This window comes from Zootermopsis nevadensis, unplaced genomic scaffold, assembly GCF_977971745.1.
Source record: "Zootermopsis nevadensis isolate Lab colony 2312 unplaced genomic scaffold, Znev_1.0 Znev_ptg000025l, whole genome shotgun sequence".
Taxonomy (NCBI): Eukaryota; Metazoa; Arthropoda; class Insecta; order Blattodea; family Termopsidae; genus Zootermopsis; species Zootermopsis nevadensis.
In genome coordinates this window covers 10,388,970-10,407,187 of record NW_028259157.1, presented here as the reverse complement: position 1 = coordinate 10,407,187, position 18,218 = coordinate 10,388,970, and the positions used below count along the sequence as shown (strand labels likewise).

At 37.7% G+C, this 18,218-nt stretch overlaps 1 protein-coding gene and 1 long non-coding RNA gene across 5 annotated transcripts in view; one reads left to right on the top strand and one right to left on the bottom strand.

Moving 5' to 3' along the window:
• Positions 1 to 386: 386 nt before the first annotated feature.
• On the bottom strand, positions 387 to 1,015 carry LOC110833516 (uncharacterized). The gene is made up of 2 exons (XR_002544231.2): positions 876 to 1,015; positions 387 to 764 (listed from the first exon to the last, which is right to left on the bottom strand). It is a non-coding gene; the product is annotated as an uncharacterized LOC110833516 (long non-coding RNA).
• A 241-nt stretch (positions 1,016 to 1,256) lies between these two features.
• The window catches only part of LOC110833515 (uncharacterized), a 36,738-nt gene continuing 19,776 nt past the window's right edge, over positions 1,257 to 18,218 (top strand). For 2 of the 4 annotated variants that reach the window (XM_087355720.1, XM_022071681.2), the window contains exons 1-13: positions 1,257 to 1,377; positions 6,005 to 6,118; positions 8,200 to 8,353; positions 9,287 to 9,341; positions 9,978 to 10,148; positions 10,797 to 10,895; positions 11,611 to 12,525; positions 12,946 to 13,308; positions 13,856 to 14,024; positions 14,741 to 14,908; positions 16,398 to 16,510; positions 16,922 to 17,155; positions 17,419 to 17,826. In XM_087355720.1, the coding sequence (XP_087211846.1) occupies positions 8,316 to 8,353; positions 9,287 to 9,341; positions 9,978 to 10,148; positions 10,797 to 10,895; positions 11,611 to 12,525; positions 12,946 to 13,308; positions 13,856 to 14,024; positions 14,741 to 14,908; positions 16,398 to 16,510; positions 16,922 to 17,155; positions 17,419 to 17,826 (2,733 nt within the window). In that variant the 5' untranslated portion in view covers positions 1,257 to 1,377; positions 6,005 to 6,118; positions 8,200 to 8,315. Of the gene's footprint in view, positions 1,378 to 4,002; positions 4,128 to 6,004; positions 6,119 to 8,199; positions 8,354 to 9,286; positions 9,342 to 9,977; positions 10,149 to 10,796; positions 10,896 to 11,610; positions 12,526 to 12,945; positions 13,309 to 13,855; positions 14,025 to 14,740; positions 14,909 to 16,397; positions 16,511 to 16,921; positions 17,156 to 17,418; positions 17,827 to 18,218 lie in introns of those variants that run through there. The other 2 variants (XM_022071683.2, XM_022071682.2) reach the window with 2 other exon arrangements.

The following is an 18,218-nucleotide window of genomic DNA, read 5'->3' as shown; positions in this document are numbered from 1 at the left end:
ACAGAACACATACTAAAATAATTTACAAAACAGATGAATAAATGAAAAACTTGCATTGTAATATAAAGTAGTTTTAAAGGAAAAACCTGAAGATGATGCTACGCATCGAAACATGTAGTAAATGAAGGCGCAGTATTGTAACATCGTAGTAACGATGAATAGCGCAAATTTTAAATTTTAACATCTGTAAATAAAGTTTGTGTATAGACCTGAATTATATTACATATTTTAATTTCTAAATGAAAATTCAGTACTTTTCCCTATGACCGAAACACCGAATGGACGTATAATTATGACATAAAACTTGATTTGTAACGCACACCAATGACCAAAACTTCGATTTGTAACGCACTCCAATGACCACACAAGTTCAATACAGTGGCAAATGCAATTTCGTGCAGCAGGGTTCCCAAGAACTGCAGGTTTTATTTTTAAAAAAGACGGAAATTTTTTGTTCGTTCAATTCCACACTTTGTGTTGGCAAAAATTATTCAATATGGCGATAAACATATTTGCATTTGCTTCTATGTACAGCAGCCCTCTGTCACAACCGTTGTTCAACAGCACATAAACTAAAGCTTAGAATCGGGGAATTAAAGGGGCTGCATGTTTACAGTAGTCTAAGTGCATGGGTAGGTGGGTGGTAAATTCCAAGTAATCCAAAGCCACTCCTTCCTCTGGCTTCCTGCTCGTTTCCCATTGGTGAAGTCGTTACCCTGCAGTTGAGACTGATATTCTTCCTCGTTCTTATACCTCATTTTTCCCTTCAAGAAAAGTGAAAATAGTAAATAGAAATAAGTGCGCCTCAGAAGAACTGGTGTTCTCTGTTCATGATAAAGCGTGACTAAAAAATGCAATCAGTTGACTTCCTTTACCCGTCGACATGTCGTGTATTACCATCTTCATGTTTGTGTGAAAATAATAAACAAAATAATAATAAAATACAACTACAATTCACAATTATAATGAACAATTTGTTGGTTTAAACAGTACTTAGGCTTAATAGCCCACTCACATCTTCTTTTCCATTGGTGTGACATGCAAACAAGGATCACAAACTGGAAATTACGAAAAAAAACAATGCCCTAATATAACACTTATTCGCAATCACAAACATGTGAAGAGCCTATCTGCACCCAGGTACCGCTTTTCAGGTGAAGGTTAAACTGAATTTAAATCATACCAGCTACCCCTCCCTCTCCCCCTTGCTCAACACATTCCGTTTTGCTTCGATCCACGCACCACCAACGCCACAACCGAGACCCGGCCAGAGAATGGAACTTCTCACGGCGGTGACGTCATCCGCCCAATCGGGGCCACGGAATCCCTGGAATGAAGCGTGTCAACCCCGTAGGAGATAGGCACGCTACATGACGGGTGAGTGGTCTGTTTTCTGAACATTATTTTGCTGATCAAATTTTCACTGGGAAAACTGCTTGCATGGGGTTCAGGAGTGGACTGAAAGACAGTGTGTAATTTCGATGAACTTTGTGATGGGATTCAGTGTTCATTTGGTGGTCTAGATATCCTCTATTGGACCAAAGTGTGTGTGTGATTTTCCCGTAGTCTCTTCCTATACATTCCTGCTCCGCTGACGGCGAATGCTACATGGCCAAGCCCAAGGCCTGTTGCGACGTGCTTCTGTGTCCTCAGCCTGATTCCAAACGTAGGAGCGGTCTGTTCGTGTCAGAAACGTAAAACTGTTAGGCGATTTCAATTCGGTGTGTGCCTCCCAACTCCTAGACGAGATTTCTGTGTGGTTTTTATTATGTCTTGGTTGGTTCTCTACCCCCCTTCCTAACCCCTCCCCCGTATTCCCTCTCCCACGAACGCATTCCAAATCCCCCTGTGTCCCCTCCCGCTGTCGTACCACTAAGTTTTCTAATAAAGCAGGCCCATAAGGGCTGGAAAGCTTGACTTGTTCGCCCATGTGAATGGTTAGAGAGTAAGAAATTGTCTCAAGGAAAATTATTCCGGAAGCTTACTGACTGAATTTTTTTAAACCTAATTGCGTATGTGGTTGTGAAAATCGATATGGCAACATAGCAAATCTCGATACCGTTCTATTTCTTAGTAGGAAGTATTGTTTTGAGTACTGTTGTGTTTGTTGAAGGCGGTTCCGATAATCCACTATATGCATCAAGATGGCGGACAATTTATTTACATTAATCAAAAAAAAAATTATAATATACGTAGTTATATTCATTATTGCACCAGGAACATCACCTTGTCTTGTTTGAATTTTAATCATTCTTTCTTGGCTGAGTGATCAGGGATTTGTCAGTTCCAAAGAGTAAGATTTATGGGCACAGATTAAAAATACGTGGACCACATATGGAATGAGGTTATGTAGTTCTCACATAAGGTATATTTAGCCAGTGTGCTGGCTGCAATTTGTCATTTCAATCAACGGTTGAAAATGCGATTTGTGGTCGATGGAGGATCTTGCAATGTTAGGGGTAGGAGAATTATTTCTGTCCATAATCGTTGATATTTCTGTAACTTATAAATCTGCCCCAGCCAATGGAATAATCACACACACACACTTTTACCTGTTTATGAATAAAGATGGTATTTTAACTAAAAACATAAGCAGTTTTCCTGTTATGTAATATGTTACACTTATTAAAAATGTTTTGTGTAAGTTACCTTACTGAATTCACCTCACTACCCATGGCAGTAAATAGAAGGATACTAATTTTGGATTTAAACAAACGTCCAGTGCTCAAGGGCATGGAAGTGTAACTGAGAATAGGCAACCTTGCTGATGGTGAATATAGGGGGAAAAAACTTCGTTCTTGTTACAAAGCCGCAGAACACGCAACACAAGGCAACCAGTCCGACTGCAATTTCCCGAACTTTTTAACAATCGTAACCCAACAATTCGAGCAGAAATTCTTCCTTGTACCAAGTAGTTATTGCCTGGAACGCGAACTGAATGAACGAAATATTGCTTAGAAAAATTCATGCTTTCCTTCTCTCGGGACGGATGTCATATCATTGTGCTGGGGGAGGGAGAGCCGATGTAAACGCCCAATTTATCTATAAATGACATTGGTAATTTTCTCCCCCACCCGCTTCGTATCTATCCCTCTCGCTCTTTCTCTCGTGTTACTTGTAATTCATATGAAATATATTTGCGCCAGACTGGCACATTAGGCTAGCCAACCAGTAGTATGCATTGGAAATGTGGGAGAGGGGGGTTGGCGCACCAATAGGAAAGTTTAGAGCTCACGGCTCGACCAATCGCAGCTCAGTTGCGCCATGGGTGAACCAATCGGAATGAAAGGATCTTGTTTTGTTGTAAAGAGGAGCAAAGTTCCCCGAACACTGGTTTAAATGAAACTTCGGCTGTTTCCGGAGCTGTGTTCGTATTTAAAGCTGAACCCTTGTCCGGAAGGGGGGGGACGGGTTTGGTCTTACGTCATAATCCCTCTTGTTCACTATCACTGGATCTGTCTTTCTTTTTGCAGCAGTTTTCATTTAACCAGAGGCCCATGCAACTTTCACAAATAAATGATATTTAAGTTACAATTATCAAAGTTTTCTGTTTCTCACCGGTTCCGAAATTTCTATCTCTATGGAAAGATGCCATTGCCTTTTTCAAGCTGTTTTTTAGTAGCTTATATTTTATTATCCGGCTATAAAGAAGTGTATGTTGGGTTGCAACAAATTGTATGAAATATTTCTACCGCCCCCATATAATATTTGGTTTTTAAACGTCATAATAATTCGAGATTAATCTCACTTTATGAATATACATTTAAAATAATTTAATGCAAAACATTTATATCGATCTGTACTACCTCGTCAGTATGTCCAACGTCTTCAATAGATTTCGCTTATTATTTTATTATTTTTGTCATATATTTTGAGGGGTGTGTTCTGAAGGAAAGACTGTAGACCGTCGAAAACGTATGCTTTTTACATTTTCCTCAATTTATGAAATTTGATGAAGTCGTTATTTTGTACACATTTAAAGTATGTTATGTTGGCAACTTTGTTTACGGTATTAAAAATGGTCACCGTGCTGTTTGTAATTGTAACCAATGTTTTGTGTGTGTCCAACAATTGCTGAATTAAATTTAGATAGATGTTTCAGGAAACATAAACATATATTAATGAAGGTAAATTTAGTTCTCATTTAATTGTTTGTGAGTGAGGAGATAGCTGAGAAATATTGAGTCGTGTAATTTGTGCCGTGTGCTTATACTCTCTGTGTTATAACGAGGATAACTTTGCTTTCGCATTGCATCTCGTGGATTGCAGTGCGAATGGCGTGTTAGGAAAACTTCATTTTCACCCGGTGGCTTATTGTAGAACAGTATTTTTGACGATGCAGTAATCAGACCGAAATACTATGTATCACCAGAACACTGACCCCTCTTAGCACATGACAACTATAGCCCTGTAAAATACCAGGGTTTTTTTTAAAGATTTTTGTGCCTGACATTCATATAAATTTCTTTGCATTATTCTGCATCGTTGGTGTTCTGTGTTGTGACACACTGTGTAGATAGATACTGTCTCCTCCTTCAGGGCTGAAGATTTATTAAAGTGCAGATTATGGCACAAATCCTTCTCCAGGGGAATGCTGCTTTGTTTATATGTATCTTTGTTGTGGGTACATTAATGACATTTCTAATGAAGATGATCAACTTTTAGTTCACCTATGTAATATCCCTAACTCTCGATTTATCTTTGATCTGTGGTGTATTAACAACAAATACCTTGAAGATTTCTGTCTTCTGGGTTGTTGCGCTGTGTAGTCTGGTAAATGTTTACCAACATTTCAGGGGTCATACTGCCTCCGTCATCAGGGCGATGAAAACCTCAAATCATACAATGAATACATAGTTTTCCCTGAACAAGAGGTGACTAAGTTTCATTATTTGAATTGCTGCAAAATGGAACTCAGTCATAGTTTTGTTCAGCCAATTATGCAAATAAGGTTAATTATGATAATGGCCTTATAATTTAATGAGTGATATGTGAGAGGTATTCCATTTCCCCATTTGGAAGTGTACTGAAACAAGTTATATTCACTTCTCTGCAATAAGTTATCACCAAAACATGAATTCTGTATCCACATGTTCGTGGTATGGCTAAAGGTGAAATTTGAGTGCTTGTAGATCAGATCAAGATGAACTGTATAGTATAAATGCTTTAATAACTAATTTATTGGTCACGCGTTTATGTTGTTTAATGTGTCATTTTCTATCTAAATCAACAAGGTGATACATATATGACCCAAACACAGTGTGCTAATCTCAATAAATACTTATCAGATTAAAACATGTTTCTGTGCTTTAAAATGGATGGAGAAAAATATTTTATTGTATTCATACATACATACATTGTGGGGTATAATCTATTTTTAGACTTGGTTATATCTGATTTAGTGTAATGTTTCCTGACAAATGTGTTAATAAACTGCAAATTTTTGGACATCATTCATTGTTATAGTTCAACTTAAGGAATGATTTTGGAAACCAGCTCTGCTTGTTTCGTCAGATAAACGTATGAAAACTACAGTTTGGGTTTATTGCATCTAAATTTCTATCCTCTGACAGCAATTTGAACTTTGAATGCCAAGAAAGTTAAGAGCATGCCTTGGAAATAACTTGGGATAGTGTGCTGATTGTAAATGTCCTTCCCACTCTATCTTTTGATCCTCCGTAATCTTCCTGCAATTTTTCATTCATTACTGTGTTGCAGCTCAGCCACATCAGTGTTAAATAGGCAGAGAACCTTATATTGTAGAATTATTTAAGATGTTAAGTATATTTATCTCATGCAATAAATGAGAAGGCACCTTTATTAGTCGAACATCTGAGAAATTCAGACTTCATAATACAGTGGAGCCATAGAGCTCCTTGCAGCCATGCATCTTAGAAATAACTTGCTCATTCCACTTTAAATGGGTAATTTATTCTTGAGCAGTTTCTTTGTTAAAAGGAATTGCATTACTGTATGTTACCATGTAGTTGTTCATGTGTTACAGGAATGAATCATATTGATGAAGAATATAAGCCTTGTGCAGCCAGCCAAACTGCAAATCATGATGGGTTAGGCTAACCATACAGGCATCGCAGCTATACTCGGACATCTCTAACAGGTGTGGTCAGTCATGCCCCATTGATTGTAGGTGTGGAAGACTGAAAACAGTTTTCCTCCTGTGATTTTAACACCCTCTTTAGTTCTTTGCATTCTCATTATTTTGTCTGGCCTTGGCCACAGTAATTACAGCATGCCCCTTTCAGTCTGAATGTAGTTTTTCACAATTTATCTCACATATTGTTGGATTAAGATGGCAGCAACAGGCATGCAATTCCATTTTTCTTCAGTTTGTTGAATGTTAGCTGATTCATTTTTGTCTTCCTTTTCCACATGATGCCCAAAAGCATGGGGTCAGATGCTTATTGTGTATATTGCACGTGAAGTAAAAATGGATATTTCAAAAATAATTGTTACTGATACATGAATAATGTCCTTGGCTTCATTCTGTAGTTTATATACCGATGGGGTAGGAATCTGATTGTGTTGGGTGTAAAAATATAATATTGTCTTAAATGGACATTTTATTATTACTACCTTAACAACTTGACTACAGTCATTAGGCGTCTTTCATTTCCAGAGATCCTGTTGTGGATATTTCTCATTTTTTAAAATTTAAACCAGTTGTCTTACACATATAGTATCTCACCTTCATTGAGGTCACTTTGATTTGCTGACATTTGCACATGTGTTATCATTTTTCTGGATCTTTAAGTAGGATTAAGGTAGGTTGCTTAAGACTACCATTAATCTGTGCAATGTATCATTTACACAGCAGCTGTGTTTAAAAGAACCTTTTTTTAAAAAAAATTACCTATGACAAAAAATAATGCACATGAAACAACTGATTGATTAATGAATTCTGATGAAATCACAACCCAAACTTTGCATAGTCGTGGTATAACATGTTGGGACTGCAACCTATAAATACACTCACCATAATGTTACATGTCAGCCTATACTGACTTTCGTACCAGTCAAGTCTTCTCAGGTGATTAGCCATGTGAAAATAGTGTTGTGATCCAACATTGCAGAGACTCTGTTTCCATCATCAGGGTTGATGCACTACAACACCAGTTACATACAGCCGATCACCCAAGAAGACTTAATTTAATATGGTTGCCATGAAACCTTCTGTTGACACTAAAATTGTTCCATTACAAGGACCCTTTCTAGAATAACAATTAATGCATCACCTTCGAGTAACTATGGTGTTACTCCTGATACCCTTGTAAGTTCTTAGGTATTTATGTGATGGTGTTAATTGCCTGTTCATCTGTTTGTTGGAAGACAGTAGACTAGTATGATAATATGTATCTTTACTTCTATAAGCATTTGTGGAATAATGCAAATATGTTGATTGTGGAGATATTTTATTTATTTAAGAAGCAGTGTGAGGTAGCAGTTTATATCACAGCTATATAAACAGTAATACTCGGTGAATTACAACGAGAGAAAAATATTCTGATTCGGTTAACCATACATAATTTAAAACGAAACTGCCTTACATGTAGATACATCAAAGCTCGTCTTTTTTGGACTTTAAGAAAAAGTGGGTTTGTTGAAGTATGCCAGTGAGATTTAATGGGTTAATATTTTGTATTGGTCTTAGCAGTTAAAAAGTGGCATTGTTCGGTTATCCAATTGAAACATAGCACGTGGTTCCAAGTATTTTCTTTCGATAAATACTATGTAATTACAGGTGTATAAGTTGGCCATTTACCAAGAGATTTTATACTTCCTTTTTGTCAATATTTGTATGAACTGCTTTTAACAAAATTGTGCTGTCACATTTGGAAACAATTGTTACCCAGTAAGGAAAAAACAACCTTTGATTTAGTGTTGTGCCACAAAATATTGTTTTTAACTGAAGTTTTGTTATCACTCCATACACTGAAATACAGGAGAACTGATCAGGTAATGCATCATTTACCAGCTCCAGCCAGCCACAGGCATTGTTAGCAAGCTAGTGCCCTCCCCTCCCCCCCAACTTCAGTATTTGGCTCGTTCTTTTGAAAAAATCACACTCCGCCAGTGCTTAAAATACTTTAAATTTCAGTACCAAACGCATTTATTTTAGCTTTATATTTATTCCTCAAAATTTAACTATGTAGATCATAATTTGAGCTTTTATGTATGCAGACAGAGTCCTTAGCAGTTTGGTCTGCTTGTCGTGCAATGGAAACACAACGCCACTGGCAGTCACAGTAATTAAAGTTCACTCAACGGGAAAAACAAAGCTGACTGTGTGTCTGGAGATGGATGATGGCTCTCAAAAACTACTGGATGTGATTGAGTAAGCTATTAATAACTTACCAACCTGTATGTTTCATATACTACAGAAGTTTTTTCTGAATTGAGAAATGAGACCAGTTTTTAAGTATAAATTAATTGTGTTGTTTGTCCCATTTAGTATGATTCAGTGATCTTGGATCCACCACCCTTCACTATTATATAGCTACAGGAAGTAACATAATAATATCTGACGAAATCAAACTCCAGCTTAGTTTTCAGCCCAGGAACAAGCAGAAATTGGGGCAGTTGAGTTTCTTGACTGCTCTGACCGTACATTGCCTGTTGCAGAGTATTATATCTCTCTGAACTACTTGCACTATTTTGTACAATCCATGTCATAAATTTAAGTTATTTTTTTATAGTAGTAGTAGAATTCTATAGTAATGTTTCTTGCCATCACAACAAATATATAATATTGTTCACTTTGTAATTTTTCTGTTTCCAAAACTGCATTATTATATTTACAAGACAGGAACAATAAAAGCTTGCAACAAATGCACACAGCACAGCGTACACTATACATATTCCTGATGAACGTAACAGCTTGGCAGGTACTGAGCAGTTGATAGCAGCTTCAGAGCATTAATTGAATGTACAACCCTCAAATATTAATTTCTATACTTCAAATAATTTTATGAATCTTATTAAATGTCACGAAGAATCATACATTTGTTAATTTTGTTTACTTTTTTCTTGTTGCTAGGACACTATTTATTCTGTGGTAAAAGGATGCCCAACATTGCTGCTTTAGGGGAATGGATATTTTGTTAGTGGGTTGAATGTTGACTCGACTGAAATTATTATTTGCAAATGAGGGGTGTAGGTGTAGGATTCATGGGAGGTTCTGGAGCTTAGCTGGCAGTGTTGTGCTTAAAATGCAGATACACACAGATTTTATGCAAATATTTTGAATGCAGATTTTATCTGTTTACAGTGACCCATCAGCTCTAGAATCATTCCTTGGATTAAGTGCAGCTGCTGCAGGTGAAGTAAGTGTTATTTTATATGTTGATGTTGCTGTAAAGCTGTAGCTCATCTAAATAATTAGGAATTCAGTCCATACCTCAAAGAAAACAACTACAAAGATAGGGCAGAGTGTGGTATTTCAGGTACCAAAACCTCTAAGAGAAAAGTGTGAAGTTTGTATTCTATCCATAAAATTGTTGGTATGGTACTGTTTTTTTTTTTTAATTTGAAATATTTCAGCTGAAACAAGATGCTTTGAATGGATTACAAAAATATTTTTTTGTACACATCTCTGTGTAGTGTTACTTTTCCCAGTTGCTTGGTCGCACAATATTCATGCAGACTGGCCTGTCTATATTAGAACACTGATACAGTTGTAAGGGGCATTGTCATGTCACATACACATTTCACTACTGTAGACACTAAGAGAAATTACCCTCATTTTAATTACTGAAAATTTAACAACATGGAAGTGCACTTCATGGTACAGTAATGTTTATAGATTCATAAAGTTATAATTGCAAACAGCTGCAGTACATATAATTTATTCTGATCCACAAATGTTCATGTCTGTGTAGTGAATTGCCCTCATATAGTCATCTTGAACAATCCTCACTAATTTAAGTACTAATAATTGATAAAAGTAATGTATATAAAAGGTAATACAGAGTTCATCACGGACCACACTGGAGAGTCTAGTGGACTCACTGCAGCAGGGGCTGTTGGACCCCAGCACTACTGCAGGTGGTGGGGGCACTTCTGCACGACATGCATCTACCGGCAACCCTCAGACTGCGCCTGCAGGTTCTCTTCTCCTAACACAGCACCAGGTAAATCACATAGAGCACTCTCTGAATTTGGTTTTATTATGAGTAATTTTATTTTGGGCTATCTACTAAGTAAAATGCTTTTATCTCACACTGTTATAATTGTTGAACTTCACCAGTAACTGCAATAAAGATGAAATTCAATTTCTGTAGTCCTGCCTGAATGTAACTGAGTATATATCTCACCAATAATCTATGAAATGTGAAAAAGTACCATGGATACTGTTACTAGTCTAAGAATAGGTTATCAGTGCAGGACAGTATACAGCATGTGTGTTGTCTTCGGTAATCCATTACTGACTGATGATAGTATTATTGGATTTATGAACTGTGGAGGTATCGAGCAATCTGACAAACCTTAACATGCTGATTTTCTATGCCTGATGGTTTAAGCCTTCATTTTGTTGGCATTGTTACATTGTCCGTTATGTGAAAAATTGTAATTGAATTCGAAGTGAATGATTTTGTTTTGTTTCATATACTGGAAGTTTTTGTTGCATGCTTGTTGTGAAAATTGATAGAATATCAAAACTTATATGTAGATAATAGAAGTTCTACACCTCACATTTAAGATCTAAATATGTTCTTATTCTTTTCAGTTATTAAATATGTGAAATAATGAGCATATTGTGATGTCTACTTATATTTCAGCTTCAGCAGTTACAGCAATTCCAGGCAGGGAATGCCACTGGGCGCCCACAAGGCCAAGCTGTTACATTCACCCTGCCGCCCCATAGTAATGCTGGCCCTGTAAGTAATTTTCTCATACTATTATAAATTATGTAGAAATTGTAGATCTATGTAATAATGTATTTCAAGGAAAATCTTTAAAAGGAATCATAAACCCATATTATTTGAATGATTGTTGTGATAGAATGTTTCTGTGGATTCACTACAGTTGATGTGTGAGGATTATTGGTGTTATTCCATGGACTGAAAGAATGATTTTCTCTTTGAAGTCCTGAGAATTAACTGATTTGGTAATTAACACAACTGGTGCCTTAATAAAGACTTCATTCTTAAATTTATAATGTAGCCTTTGATCAGAGCAGCCTCTTCTCACATTTTGAAAACATGCTGTTTGCTGCAAGATGCATATCAGTACAATATTGCCACATAATATTCATGAGAATTTCCACTAAATAAGCACATCACAGCCCTGGAAAAAAATGCAATTTACAAATAAGGAACTTGGCCATGTTCCCCATTTTCACATGTTAAAAAATTAATTTTGAAGCATTGTGGACAGCAGAAATATAAGCTGTACAGCTACTAAATGCCTAAAATTTCCTCTTTATCAAGGAGTTGTACCTATTAAACTGAGGTACAACATGTGTGAAATACAGAATGTAATTAAAATATTAAATAAAATGGCCAGGCTAAAAACTCTTACTCCCTAAATGTAGTGTGGCCAAGGTGTACATATTTGTTTTCTGTGGCTCTCTTATATGTATATTGAATGCAGGTTGTGTCGTCTTCGGCATCTGTGGTCACTTCATCATCTTGCATCCCTGTATCCACACATCATTTTGTCTTGACTCCATTTCACCACACAGGTGGGGGCACCACACCCCAGTCCCATCATCCTCCACACCCAATTACCTTGATTAATTCCCCTGGTCAACAAGGTAGTGGAACACTAGTCAGTGCCTCAGCGTCTCAACCTTCCACCAGTTTCATCTATACCCCAGCATCCTCTGCTTCCTCCTCTCTTTCTACCTCAGGTGGCATCTCAACCACTGGGCTTCAGATTGGGAATCCAAATATTGCTATCGGACATGGAGGTACAATTCTTGCGACCTCAGCTGCTGGCCTCCATGTAGGGGGAACAGTACCTTCTACAGGGATGCCTATGATTGGGTCGACTGTTGGAAACACCTCCATGCAAGCCCTTGCATCAAATTCAGCAGCAGGTGGTAGCATATTTGGAGCATCCATCTTACCAGCTCCAAACTCCTCAACTGGTGGTGGGGTTCTAGTGGGGCCATCAGGCACAACAGTATTTACACCTGCCCTCACTACAAATGCCATCTCCAGCCCTGGATCCCCTTTTTCTGTTCCTACAAGATCACCAGCACCCCATGCCCCACCAACGCCTTCACCCAGTCCATTACCTCTTAGATCCCCAGCATCAGTTCCATCACATCATCCCCCTTCACCTGCCCCCAGTCCGTACCACTCCCAGTTGCAGTCCCCACAACAGCAGCAGCAGCAACAGGGTAGTGCTGCGAACACGCCGTACATCCTCTCTGCAAGTTCCACGCACCCCACTCCCACAAACCTGCTGAAAGAACACTATGGCAACTTGCAGCCACATGGTGTTTCAAATTCTCAGACTCCCACCAGTTTTGTGCTGTCTACTGCCAGCACCAATTTTAAGGTGTGTACATATTTCATAACGCATTCAACTTGGATATTTAATATATTCTGCTGTTTGAAATTACAAATATAAACAGAATTTTAATTAAGTATGCAGAATGTCTGATATAGAAGTTAAGAATAAGTGCCCCTTCTCTCATCAAGCATTCTAGAATGTTTTAACCATCTGCAGTGATATTCCATAATTGCAAATTTCTAAGTATTTCAAGAGTCATCTTCAAGCTAGAAGGCAAAAAGAAAATTAGTTTAATTTTTTATTTGTATATCAGGCACTCCATATAAGGTGGATATGATTTAGAAAGAAAAAATGTGTGTTGTAAATTGTTTGTTACATTGCAGCTTTGCTTCTACAGCTTCTATTTAATGTTTCCTTTTTGTTTTGTTTACATTTCTAAATCTTAATTTGGGGTTCTTGTTACAGAATGTGTACAACATGCAACAGCCATCATCTCAGCCATCCGTTGTTGTGTTGCCACAACAAAGATCTACCATGTCAGGCAGTAATACAAACACATCACCGTCTCCTGCACAGTCCCCATATTCAAACCTCCAGTCACCAGTTGCACAACAAAATACTGCTATGTTGAACCATCATCTTGTCCAGCACCTTGGCAATAACAGTGTGGCGCCAACAAGATCTCCAGCCCCTGGAGGAACCCAGACTGGGGGTACCATGACTCCTGGTGGGGCTCTCACACCTGCCCCTTCTCCTTCCCCACAAACCAGAACTGCTGCCAGTCCAGTGATACGGTCAACTACTCCTCAACCAGCTGTTATACATCAGGTGTGGCTTTATCCTACAGTTTTTAACAACAGAGAAGTTTTTTAACCAAAAGTAGTTTTCACTTTCCTTTTCTCCAACAAAGTTAAATTCCTTCTTCTTTATTCCACTTTATAATCTTGTAAAAGTTTGCTGATGTTTCAGAGGCACCGAGCTCTCTAAAACATCAGTAAACTAATCCTGAACTAATGACACAACAACCCAGGAGACGGGTGTCTATATATTTACCGCCATGAGAACATGTAACCTCAGTAGGTTAAATTCTTAGTTTGTATGGAATTTAATTTAGGCTAGGGGTACCAGCATTGAAATTTCCTAATTATTAGTCGTGAATTTTATATTATATGTGTATAAACAGTTTAAGCGATAAATTTATAAGAAGTGTAGTGGCGTGGTGAGCAAAACTTTTTGTATTGTTTAGAACTTGTATGATGGATTTTCTTAAATTAATAGGTAAAAGTTGAAATTTAACCTCGAAATTTTTTTGTTTTAATTCAAAATATTTGTGAGTCTTAAATAACTGGTTTTAAAAATATGAATGTTTTAACAGACCTTACCGACTGGACTGGCACTTCCTGGAGCAGGTCAGTTTCCAGTGATGCCACCAGGCTCGACAGCCATGCTGCAAGGAAATCATCAACTAGTTCAAATCATACACCATCAAACATCAGCACCGCAGAGCTCTGCATTTCCAGGCCATACACAAATCATTACTACTGGTAAATGTATTTATTTCTTTGGTAGTGAAACATTTGTAAACCAGGAGTGCAGGAGTTTTGACTGTGGTATTTGTTTTTTGCGTGTAAGAAGATAGGAAAGGTGTATTTTTGCAGAGTACACAAAGTTTCAAAGGTGTTCATGCCATATTTTGTTGCTGCTGTTCATATTACTACTAATAGGTGGCAGCAAAATGGGTAATGATGTAATTCACAGAGGATTATTGTCCCAAATTCCAGTATTCATGACATTGGTTTTATTAATTGTACAAAATAAATTACTGATTTAAAGTAGCCTCTGATGATATAATATCCATACCAAATTTAATTAAACTGTTCACAAGTACAAATTTTAAGTAACCTGGCAGATTTCGTAACTTAACTGTAACTTATACCAACTGTATGCAGACATAAGCACAGAAGTCACTACTTAACAAAACTCACTTTACCTACTGCTGTTACATTGACTGCATAAAACGAATGTCAACTTAATGGTTTCTACATTTAGTATTGTATTTGGTACTACAACATGTTGGGTAATAATTTTGAACAGATTTTGCAACATATCATCTTATGTGATGTATGATTAAAATTGTGATTATAGCTGATGGATGGTGAAATACATGTTTCATATATTAAAGGTCTTGATATGGCAGTATGGAGATGACATGAATTGAAACTAGTCAGTTTTCTTGAGTTCCTTGCTATTTCTGCGGCAGGTCCTGGGGGTTCTGTTCCTCTTCAGCAGAGTGGTACCACAGCCGGAGGTCCTAAACCAAAGCAGCCACCTCAGATCTTACCGAAGCCACCATCAGGCCAGTCAACCAGTGGATCTCACGCCAAAATATCAGCAAATTCTCGATCTAATGCAAACACCCAGCATCAAGGTATGTTAGTTACACTGTAAAATTTGTTGATGACATATGTAAGAAAAAATGGTGTCATATTCATTTGGATGAATTTTGATAATTTTAGTGAAGTAAGAATTAAAGTGAGTACATTTGTAGGTGTTCTTCAGGCTCTAGCATGAGCAAAGGCTATCTTATGAGTATGTCGGTGCCTGTCTAACATTTTTCAGCCTAGAAACTGGGCAGCCCCCAGGGGTTTGCACTACAAGGGTTCCTTCCCCTCTCTCAGGCCTATGCCAGCTTTAACTTGTCTCACTTTGGGTCTTTGCCCACAAGGCCTGCTCTCCCATACCTTGACCTTGTTGTGTTGGAAACCCAGACACTGAGACACTTAACAAACATGTCTGTAAGCCAGTTTCTTAAGTTATGTTGTATGGTAGATTTTTTAAAGTTTACTTGTATTACAGAAGAGTGAAGTTTGAACCCATATTTTGCTGTAACATTCCAGTGAAAATTTTGTAATTTTATGTGGTGCAGATGGTATGAACTGAGGTCAGATATTGTTATGAAAATTCTGTTCCAAAATGTCGCACATACAGTAGGGCCCCGCTTTTCGGCGATCCGCTAATACGGCGCTTTTCAATTGCGTGCATATGCCCCACGCGCTCAACAGCTGAGTCAGAGAAGTGCGTCCGGCGCCATTTTCTCGTCGCTGATTCAGTCTGTTTACAGTTTTTTTTTACTTTCAAATCGTTTTCTTAGGCCTAGTGCTATTGTGCATTTACTATATGATAGTGTAAACATCCTATTTGTCTATGATATGCATTTGCAATTGAAAAAAGGCAAATATCCGCTTTTCGGCGGGGGTCTGGTCCCTAACCTGCCGTATATGCGGTGCCCTACCGTATATTCATTTTTATAGTAGATGCATGAAAATCCATTAGTTATTATTGTGGTTCATAAGGATGTCATTATCATGCTTTTTTAAGTGAAATATTGATACCAGCTTTTTAAATTGATGCTGAATTTCTCGACCAATTTAAAACTACTGCTAAGTTTTGAGTCTTGATTTTAAGATGAAAGACATACCCTCTCATATTCACTTCATAATTTTCAGTTTTTTGTTTACCTGTGTAGGGATAGAACTTTTTTCCCCCAGACTAATGCACTACTTTCCTAAATTATGCTTTTTTCAGTCAACAGTGGTTTTCATCCATCATTCATAATATTGCATAATTAAATTATTAAACAGTTTCTACTTTATGTGAAATATGCTTTTCCAGCAAGCTATTTTGTATGTAATTCAAGTGTCTTTGAATAGCTGTAGTCATTGTACACCAGAACACATAATGAATTTCAAGTGTCACAAATGTAAACTTTGTAAGATTTGAGGTTTTCACAGCGGTGAGTATTTATCGCCCTGATGACGGAGGCAGTATGACCTCTGAAACGTTGGTAAATACCGACCAGACTACACAGCGCAACAACCCAGAAGACAGAAATCTTTAAACTTTATTTATTTGCATAGGTCTCCACACATCACACCATACCACAGCATCTGCTGCTCAGGTTGTGATCGGTCAGGCCAACCCATCTGCAGTGATACCTACTGCACAGGCAGGCACACTCTTACTGAACCAGGTAATATTACATTACTTGCAGTATTCACTGTTCATCAGATTCTGCTTGTTGTAAAACCATTTTATTTTCACCTCTCGGTGCTTTCCAATTCTAGAAATTAATTTTTAATATGGGCAGTGATTCTGGAGATGTTAAACAGTAATTAAGAGGTGTTCAGATGAGCCAGCTGTATACCTTCAGTAGAATTTGTTGTTTGTACATTGGATACCTGCTATATGTTACAGGGTGTAACTTAAGGACTGACACATGTAAATACAAGTTTTACACACAAAAACAGTGAAGAAATTTTGTATAAATATGAGTCTGGAAAATCCACCTTTCTCTATCACAGGCCTGTTACATTCCTAACTTTATCATGTGGCATTGTACTTTATTTCCTTCAGTTTGTGGAACTAAAATGGTGTGATGTAGGTTATTCCAGGACTGGGAGCAGGGGGCCCTGTATTGGTACAGCCCAACCCTAGCGGAGGTGTGCAGCTAATTCTGCGTTCCCCAACTTCAGGCACCCAAACTACAGTGCCTCCTCAGAGCTGCCAACAGAATCAACAAGGCAAAAGTCCCACTCCACATCAGCAGCCAATGTTCATATCTGGTGCTGCCACCGCGCAACTTCTACAGAGCACTGGCCGTCAGCAGATGCAGCAGGCATGTAATAATTTTAGTATTCTGTGACCTTGAATAGTGGTTGGAAAGTGAAGTAAGGTGGACCAATAGGAATAAATGAATAAGCATATTAATAAAGATAAAAATTAAACCCTGTTCAAATAAAAATTTTACCACATGTATTACATCTTACATGCATTCACAATCTGTCCTTGCAAGAAAAAGATGAAACATGTTATTATATTAAGATATCCTTATATATAAAATTATTGTTCTGAAGTTATAGTAATTTTGCATCTTTGCAGGTTCTTCGCCTCTTCACATCACAGGGTCCCATGCAGCTACAACAGATACAGACTCCATCAGGCCCAACACTTATAGCTGTTCCATCTGGCCAGACACTGAGCTTCCAACATCTAGGGCCCCAAGCCCCTCCACAACATACACAGATTCCACCGCAGCCTCCTCAGGGTCCTCGATCATGTGCGGCTCAGCATCAGCCATCCACAAGCCCTCAGCAGTCAGCTACTTCCATTATACCAGCTGTTCAGTTGCATCAGAGTAACATACGACCTTCACTCAACGTTGGTGTTCCCACATCTGGAACTGGCTGCACTCCTCAGCACAATGTCTCTGTTATTGGTGGACATACCATGTCTCTCAGTACTACGAACAATGTCACTCCCTCCATTATTCACCAAAACCATCATCAGGTACAAGCATTAGAACAGTTCTACATCTCTGGCAATGTCATGCGGACTTATAGGTAGATATATACACACACACACACACACACACACACACACACACATACATACATACAAGTTCGCATGGCAAGATCAACATAAATCACAAATTTCTCATCTTCAAACTTTCCTGTTTCCTATCTTGTCTTTCAAAGCTGTCATCTCATGAAGCACACAGTGTTTTTGACAAATGAAATTTTTTATTAAGTGAAACATTTTAAATGGTAAATAATATATTGGATATGCATTATTTTTCTTATGTGAGAACATTATTTAATCAAATTATAGTTCCTTTTAAAATTGTTCATGGTTTTAATTAGCCCATTGAAGCCAAAGCTTTTCTAAATAATATTTAAAAA